The 9,711-nt window shown below is 38.1% G+C and overlaps 1 protein-coding gene across 1 annotated transcript; it reads right to left on the reverse strand.

Moving 5' to 3' along the window:
- Window positions 1-372: 372 nt before the first annotated feature.
- Window positions 373-4,082, reverse strand: LOC149768250 (putative disease resistance protein RGA3). Its single transcript, XM_089928798.1, has 2 exons — window positions 681-4,082; window positions 373-563 (listed from the first exon to the last, which is right to left on the reverse strand). The coding sequence occupies exon 1, from the start codon at window positions 3,895-3,897 to the stop codon at window positions 871-873; it is 3,027 nt and encodes a 1,008-aa protein (XP_089784924.1). The 5' UTR covers window positions 3,898-4,082; the 3' UTR covers window positions 373-563; window positions 681-870.
- Between the last annotated feature and the right edge of the window lie 5,629 nt (window positions 4,083-9,711).

Consider the following 9,711-nt stretch of genomic DNA (forward strand, 5'->3'; position numbering starts at 1 on the left):
TCGATTCCTACGATCAAAGGACAAACACCCCAGGCGAGCTTCTGGACATAGTTCCTCTGGTTTCCCAATTGCAAGCTGCAAGCAAATTAGGCCTAGCACTACATGAAATTAAAAAAATATTCTGTTCTTATGCTATCTTGGAGATGATTTGGCTGTTTGAAGCTTCTCGTCTGCTGTAACATCACAGTTTTTTCAGATCTGGCGAATCTTTAATATCAAAAGTGACGTAAAAGAAGTACCGAGATCAAACAGTAGCAGTTCTGGAAGTTTATCTCTAAGATTGATCGAGAAGCATCCTCTCAAACAAACAAAAAAAGAAAAATGAAAAAAGATTGATACGGAAGGAAAAATAAATAGAAAAGATGGAGAGGGTGAGTGAAATCATGATTTATTGCATATGAATTCTTAAGGATACATTCAGGATAATGATATAATACCATCGAAACACTAAAAAACAGAAATTACAGAGTAGATATCCAAATCCAATACAAATTGACATGAGGAAAAAAAAGCTAAAAATACTGAGCACGTCCATCCCAACTGCTAAATCCGCACGAAATTCTCTGGGAATAGAGAAAATTAATATACATGAGATTAACGGCATTTATATATGGCAGCTGGTCGAATGGTGATAAACAAATTAACGAGGGAAATGTGAACATGATGGAAGTAGAAATCACCTTGCTCAAGGGAAGTCACTTGGAAACTCTTCTGGTTGCACGTTGGTTTGAAAGGTGGAAGGGGATCTTTTGGTATACCGTATCCATGAGGGACCATCTATGTCTTCGATCCAGACCTCAGGGATCCACTGAATGATGGGCCAATTTGGTGTATCCTTAAGGAAGCTCTCAAACAGTGGTGAGCTGCATTTCAGTCTAAATTTTCTAAGATTCTGCACTGCAGTCGGAGCATTTGATGCTGCCCTAGTAGGTTCAATAACCACTGTGGGAGGCACTCCAGCAGTGGTATCTCTAATGTCCCCTGTACTGCAGAAGGATGTGCCAGGCCCAGGAATTGTAACTTATCAAGATTCTCCACGTGCTGTAACCTCGGACAATTCAGTATTTGCAAAGATTTCAGCGAGGAAAAGTTGGATACTCTTTCCAACCTTAGGTTTCTCTCGATGTGGAGCATATCAGTTAAGGAGGGGAGGTTCTTGATTTCTCTCAGGTTGTGGGTGCCCACTATTTGCAAGCGCTGCAAGTTGGTGGCATGCCCCAGACCTTTCGGAAGAGCTATTAGCTCGGGACAGTCCTTTAGATGCAGGAACTTGAGATGCGGCAGCAGCTTAGAGGCTCCCCTTATTTCGTCACCAACCTCTTCCACCATGCCCAATGACCATTCTTTCCAGTTGCGCATGTGTAAGAGTTGCAGGTCTTCAAGCTTAGGAAATGCAGTTATTGCTGAGGAACAGCGACCAAGAAGCTCGGGTCCGATCGTTATGATTGCGTCTGCTCCTGAAATCCGAAGGAATTTTAGTTGGGGCAATAGGCCTAGCGGAGGAAGTTTTGGACATGATTTGCAATCAACAAGGTGCAAGAATGCCAGGTGAGGAAAGGAGGCACCCAATGAGGACGACATCAACCAACCGGGAAACCCACTCCCAAAGAAGTTGTAAAACTGAAGCTCTTCTAGGCTGGATGGAGGAGAGAGGTCGTTGCATATCTTGTTCGCATTCTGGATTGCATCTTCCCCACATCGTGGCTGATTGTTCTCAGCTTCAGGTGGCAGCCAGCACAAATACAATCTTCTAAGAAAGCAGCTATTTGCAAGCACAGATGCTCCTGTTCGTGACCTCTCTAACCTATCTATCTGCAGCACTCTTAGCTGGGACAGATACTGCAGCTCCTCCAAGTCACACGCCTGGTCTTGCTCGCCTCCATCATCACCGACCACAAATCCTCGAAGATAGTTGAGATCTCCCAGTTTGCCTATTCCTCTTGGGAGATGGATCAACGGAGTTCCACTGAGGCGAAGGCATCTTAGTTTGCACAAACTTGTGATGGCCTTGGGAAGCATGTGCAAGGATTTACAGCCCAAGAGACTCAAGGTATGCAGATTTTGAAGGCGCCTTATAGACTCTGGTAAATTTTTAACATTCGTTCGACTAAGATTCAAGTACCTTAGATGTAACAGGTTTCCCACTGAGTCTGGAAAGCTCTCCAGTTCCGTACCGGTCAAGTCCAAAACTTGTAGCTGCCCGAGTCTTCCAAGTTCATGCTCAATTATCTTTGTCCTAGGACTGTTCCAGACAATTAGAGTCCTCAAGCATTTCTGCTTTTTCACTGCATCAAGGATTTCTAGCCTCTCTCCCACATTTGAAATTGACAAGTGACGAAGCTTGGTCAAGGGATTTGCGGTGCATGTTTTTCCATCACCAACAAAAGTGCTCCCATCTCCTATCAAAAACAGAGCAAGAGAACGTAGCAGATCGTGCATTGTGCAAACATTCTGATCTACGCGTCTAGAATTTGGTTGTAAAAGATTTCTGCAAATCAACTCTTTATAGTAATCTTGGGCTAAATCTTCTAACAATACATCTTGTGATTTTACAAAACCTTCAGCCAACCAGTACCGAACAAGATCATCATGAGACATGGGAAAGTCCTCAGGATATAACGAGCAAAAAAGGAAACATTGTTTAAGATTAGATGATAAATCTTTATAGCTTAAAAATAAGGCTCCAGGGAGTTCTGTCTGAAGTTGGCTCATATACCATGCATCACTTCTGAGAACGTTATTCCATGCTATGCTGCTTCTCTCCTTCGACCTTAAAACTCCTGCAATGGTCTTGATTGCAAGAGGAAGACCATCACATTTGTCAACAATGTTCGTCCCAATTTCTTTTAATATAATGATCTCTTCCTTCTCGTCATCTCTAAAGACTTTCTTGCAGAACAATGCCCAACCTTCATCACTACCCATTTTGTCAACATGGTGGACAAGTGCGCTCATATTGTTAGCCACATTCATGTCTTGAGTGGTGATCACAATCCTACCACTAGCCATTGCACTTTTCAAAGGATATCTGAGCAGATCCTCCCATACTTTTGCTTCCCATATATCATCTAATACAATAACGAACTTTCTTGAAAGGACAGAGGAAAGGTAGGGTATGAGTTCTGCCTTCGTCTCAGCCTGCCCATAATTTCCACCTGCGCTTCTAATTATCTCTTTCAGCAAATTTGTCTCTGAAAAATTATTGGAAACACACACCCATACTCGTATAGGAAAATTTTCTTTTATTCTTTCATCTTGGTATATATTAGAAGCAAGAGTAGTTTTGCCAATTCCACCCATCCCCACAATCCCCAAAATCCAGAGTTTTTGTTGATCTTCTTTGACTAATGACTCTACAAGACTCTGGGTAGCCTCTTCAATTTGTGTCCCTACGATATCAGAACTGTCCTCAATGGGAAAAGTCCGACGAGGATTCACTCCGCTCTCTTGGACATCTTGGTTAGAGTTTTCTAGTTTAGGCAATACTGATCCATCCTCTGCAATCTCTTTCAGCCTCTTATTAAGATCTCTAATTTTGTCACCAATTTCATAGCGGAACTTCATACAACTAAAGCAAGAAAATATAGGGAAGGGATGGCATACCAAAGAAACGGACTGATGGCTTTCCAATAATTTGCTGCCTTCGATGATACAAAGGTCGATGATATCATCCGCATCATACATGATATCTTTCAACTCCCTCACCCAATTGCCGACGTTTGGGTCTTCACGCCTCTTCCGCTCTGCATGTTCAAGAAAACCTCCGATCCTTTCCAGTCTTCTCTGAAGCTTCTGGAGCTCATCCTTCACGTTGAGAATGATTGACACCTCACCCTCTACAAAATCTGCGAGTTTGTTTGTGTATCTTTTCATGAAAGCGTCTAAGATCATTGCCATCTTTTGAGAACGGAAGCTCTTGATGCCCTAAGAGATTTGGAAAGTGTGAGGCACCGTGGATCCTTACAAGCCTATGTATGAAGATTCAGAGACCCTGTCTTTCATCGTAACATGAGCAAGGTCACCGGAATCGCCGCAGAAAACAGAAAAGGAAGAGGACTTAAAAGGCCAACTTGTATTGTATCAAAAAAAAGGACAACTTGTTGATTAATAAATACTTCTTCCACCATTACTTTTTAAAAAAAGAAGAGTTATAGCACCAGATTTCCCTAGTCGGTTGTATTGGTTTTATTTAATCCGCTGTTATCATCAACCATTTTGTATTATAATGGCTAATAACAGCTATCATGACATCCATTATTTCATAACCAGTAATTTAACTCATAATTCAAGTAGGCTGTAGGCAAATATTAGTCCTTATTTCTGTTATAATAGAAAATAATATTTTCTTTGTAAATAAATAAATACTAAATTAATTACAGTAGCGAAATATTTTACAGAGAAGTCTCTAAGGGAAAACCTCACAAGGAGAAGAACAGCCCTAAACTGACTGTTGCTAGATCTTTTGTTGGAACATATTCTCCTTAGCTCATCGTGCTAGGTACCGTACATAAAGTAAGTTTGTTCCATTTGAATGAGTCGCTCCATAAGATAATTAATGACTGGATATTCATGATTGGAGAACGGTTCAAATCTCAACTTAAATAAAGCTAGTGGAGAGAAGCAGGCAACGATGTAAACCGGCCACCAACCATGAAGCTAATATAACTTACAGCAGTAGTTTATAATTTTCTTGAATCATTAAGTTTATTATTTTGGTGGAAGGTTAGAGAAGGAGATAAGGAACAATAATGTTGCATCTTTCTCATCTTCAAGTCAGATTACTACAAAATTTGATGTATGTAACCTTTCCCGAGGAGTGACATATTGATTTAATATGTACAATGCATAAATAATAGAGTTATTAGCTTGCACTTGGTTAACAGCTACTAATATGGAAAATTTATCCAATGAGCTGTTAGCTCACGTCCCAAACGCGTCATTAGACTTGATACATGACAAGGCCCTACGTTCTATCAAACGTAACTCTATTAGATATACAAGACCCACCGGATGAATAAAATTACTCAAACTCATCATTTCCAAAATAAATAATTATGATATTATTGAATAATTAGAACAAAAAAAATACTTTTTTTTTTGTTCGGAAGTATCAAAGATATTTATTTTTTCTTCCACTACTCTCTAGCAAACCCCAAATCTCATCCCTAAGTATCATACGACTTTGAAAAAAAGATAAGAGATAGCATAAGCTAACAGCTCAGTAAGAATATCCAGATATACACCTCCACAAATAATTAAAGATATACAGTAACAATAATCAAAACCCAAATAGTTACAATTATCATGAAATCATATACCAACAATCCACCACAATTCAAATAAGCCGGAAAATACCTATATGCAGCATATATCACAATTACCGTTCTATGATATTTCATGTAACATCAAATTAACCATTTTATTCAACAATGATTTCAAATAACTTATTTATCATTTTTTAATCAGCACGATCCATATCCAATAATGGTTATCTTTCAACTTGGGGCTAACCTCCGGATCCAGATCGAGGCAATTAGTAGTGTTACATTTTCTGTCGTGACAACGCAATCGATAATGCTACATTTCTAGCTTGTCATAGGGCAACCGATAATAACGAGATTAGCTTAGAGTCCACATTCACCGAGCAGGTTCACATGCATATCCAATATTCTATTTTCAGTTTTAGACTCATCATGGTCATATTTTCTGTTTGCGACGAGGCAATCAATAGTTTCTGTCCATAGTAAGGCTATCCACTCATTCTCTAGCTCTTGAAAATTTATAATGACATGGCTAATCTAAAGCTTTAACCCACCTGTTAATTTCAAGAATTCATATTAATTATATTAAATTATGTTCATCCTTGGACTAACTTATCGCTCGTGATAGGGTAATCGATAGTGTCACGTGAAGGAGCAATCAATAATGACACCTTTTCCGCCTATAGTAGGAAAATCAATAATAGCATGACCAGTCCAAAGCACCCCACCCAATCATTTAGTTATCCAAGTCTTATTTTATTCATTAAATACATTAATTGTTCATATTATATAATTCAAACTATTGTTAATTTTTATGTATAATTTCAAATTTATTTATTTCCTATAACATACATGTGCATGTTAGAATCACACATACACATATCAGAAATAACATACAAATTAAGCATGCAAAGGGGATTCTCAAGCAAGGTGCCTACTAGTCCATGTATGCCCCTAACATATCCAAATCAATTTGATATTAATATTTAACATAAATAGAGAAACTAATTATCCTCATCAAAATCCACAAAATTGATTCTAATCTCTAGGTTTTTTTCCAAGCTAACACTAAACTAAATAATTGAGGAGATTAGGGCCTTTTACCATAATTAAATGGTTTAGTTGTGGAACTCATGCTAGATTGCTCCACGTTCAGATGATTACACCCCAACATAAATTAAATCATTGAATTATAGAGGAAATGAAATTTGATAGAGGGAGAAGGGATAAGGTTAGCCAGGTGATGGTGTTTGCTCCCAAATCCATTCAGATCAGAGTAGACCAACTAAACTAGGGATAGAATGTTCAAGGTCGTTCATATATCTATTGAGGCGAGAAGAGGACTGATTGGTACAAGGGCCATTATAGATATCAAGTGGTGGCGACATCATGGGGACGAAATCGAAGAGGAATGGAAAGATACATCAAACCACAAGGCAGCACAATAGAGGAATGGGGCAATTTAGAGGAGAAGATATATGGGGCTGAATGCATTTCTAATACAGCCCCAATGCTATATGAACTACAAGAGTAGGAGAAGGAGGAAGTACTGCAGGGTGATAGCGAGAAGCAAGCAAAAGCTTTTGGGTTAATCAATAAGTAGGCATAAAGATGAGGGTGAGCAAGAAAATGAGGCCTTAAGCTCGCCTTCTCCTTGTCTAATAAATTGTTCTTCTTCTATGCAATTCCCATCGTATAAATAAAATAATGAGGAAAACCATGATAAAGAAGCAAAGAAAAGTTAGAGAAATTACTGAAGACAGAGCATTGAAGAGATAGGAGGAGGAGGAGGAAGAAAGAAGAGGCATATGGTTGGAATAGTGTGAGGAAAAGAAAGAGAGGAAGAGAGAGAAAAAGAGGTGTAGTGGAGCTTACCCATGAAGAAGAAGAAGAGAGCGGAGATGGGGGCCTTGGTTGCTTTGATATTCAAAGGAATAAAGAAAGAGAGGATTGAAAGAGAGGAGGAAGAGAGTGCAAAGGGGTGGGAGAGAGATAGAGAGCATGAAGGCAGTCTATATGGAAAGAAAAAAAAAAAAGAGAGGGGATCGAAGTTGTATCTTTTGTGCAAAAGAAAGATTCATCTTCCTTCGTGTGTATCCACCATTGGATCACCCACGACACAGATCTCAAAGAGCACCATACTCCATCATTCATTGCTTGCGTAAATCTTGAAGCGACCAGTGGATGATCCAATGGTGGATTCATGAGACGGTAGGGAAGTCCAAGTTGGAGTCGGAGTCTTTCCCCTCTCCCTACTCATCCTTTTCGAAACTGACCTCGATTGGATCGGTCTGGGTCCTCACATTTTCTCCTCCTTATTATCCAACCAGGTAATGGAGTTGAGCAGATTTTTCATCGACTCAAATAATACTGACAAACTTTCTATTCCATACTTCACATTTTTATCTATGGCCTCTTAATTTCTGAACCAACCATTAGCCCTTTGAAGACAGGTCTAGCCACCAGTCATGAATTAGAGTATCAAAACTTACAGTCTTGGTTCACATTTGTTCAATCAAAAGATATATTCAAGCCTCAAAATTCCATCATTAGATAGGTATATGAATTGTTAGCATGATTTTAGGGATTAGGACAAGTAGATGCTCCTTTTATCGTTTAACCTACATAAAATATGCGTAAGTCTCTTATATGCGCAAATTAAATTAGCATGATGGGTTTTAGTTTTTCATTATGTAGAAGCTGAATAATTGTTTCCTTTTCTTCTTTTTTTCCTTTTCTTTCCTTTTCTTTTTTTTTTTGCAGTGTGCTAAGTTGACATTAGTGCTTGCTGGTAAATTTTTTTGATTATTTTTATATTTGCATAATTAATGTTCTTTTCTCTTCTGTTGGTTCTTCATGTGGACATCTAAAATGTAATCCTTTTATGCTTATTGAATGTTCATCTGGTCAATCAACGTATCTGTACTACTTCTATGAAAGTCCTCCTTATCCATATAAACAGCGCTGGTGATATTTTTTGTTATTCATTTTGATTCAAGCCTATGACTTTCAACTTCTGGCAATAGGATAAAAAAAAGAGAGATTTTCATTTATAATATAGAAGAAAGTACATTTATAATATCAGAAAGGACTTTTTTGTCCATAGTTAAAAGCTCCACCAAGGTTTGGAAACTAGGTTGTGCTTTAACTGTTTAGCTGGGTCTCATGATGTAGAATCAGCGGCTTTTGGCTCTAGTTATGATGGTGATGGTCAATAAAAATGACAAGAACTTGAAAAATAAATAACGAAAACCATCATACATCATTTTATATTATATTTTATTGTTTGGGACACTTAGCTTGCTATTTATTTGCCACTCTTAGACCAATTTTACCGGATCACTGCCCCAAATCGGAAAAAAATCTCATAATTTCATAGTGCAATGCTACATGCATGTGCCTTTGATGATAGCTTAATAGATGACAATTCTCTAAAATTTGAGCTCAATCTGACCCTTTAATTCACTATTCCCTCTATTCTCTTCTTCCCCTCTAAAAATTCTCGCAAAAACCGCAAAAAATCGCTTATATCTAGGGAAGTTGTACCTTTATGAATAACTTTTGGAAATGGACATGCATATTTTTTTTTAACTTGCAAATTTTAAATCTAATTGTGAGAAATTGATTTTTGAAGGTTAGAGTCATCACCTTTGAGGAAGGACCCTTCTTCGGGAGATTATGTAAGATGACATCAAGCACCTAAAATTACTTGAAATGAAGAATGGCCCAAAAATGACATCAGATGCCCTATTTCATTAAACTTAGCAAGCACGATCAGTTTTAATGAGTTTTGATTGGTTTCAAACTAAGCTGGATGCATTTCTTAGGGTTGCCAAACTCATGCAATTCTTGACTCATCAGTGTCCAAATCACTTCAGATTTGGCAGGAACTTCAACCCCTAGCTTTAACATGCGAAATGCCATCTTGACCCATTTTCATGTTTCTTAATATCAACACTTACCGAAGGGTGAAATTTCAACGTGAAGATTACTTGCAGAGGTGGATTACACATGTCTATAATCGTTTGTAATCGAATAATAGCATCTTTCCAGAAATCATCATCAAGGGCAGTTTTTTCCCCTTTGGCAAACCACTATTTGATATCTTGATAGAAGACTTTGCAATATAATTCTTTTAACATATGATGAGCCATGCTACAGAGGATTGGGGACTAATTTTTTTTATTGCTTGAGATGCTTGACTACTTGACGGGCTGAACCAATTACATATGCTGTTATGGACTAAATATCACCTACTTGCAATCGCTTGGAATCTAACATTATCTCTACTAAACAATGCTTCATATTTTCCAACGCTTTTTAAAGCCTATACCGATGCTTATAAGTGTCGGTAATTTTTTCGTTCGCAAAAGTGTTGGATAGGCGGAAGTAAAAAATTTTTTTGCCGACGCTCTTGCTGAAAATAGCTTTAAAGATCAGAGATCATCCT

Source organism: Phoenix dactylifera, chromosome 2 (genome assembly GCF_051530095.1).
Source record: "Phoenix dactylifera cultivar Ajwa chromosome 2, Ajwa_hap1_PhDact_Kaust_v1.1, whole genome shotgun sequence".
Taxonomy (NCBI): domain Eukaryota; kingdom Viridiplantae; phylum Streptophyta; class Magnoliopsida; order Arecales; family Arecaceae; genus Phoenix; species Phoenix dactylifera.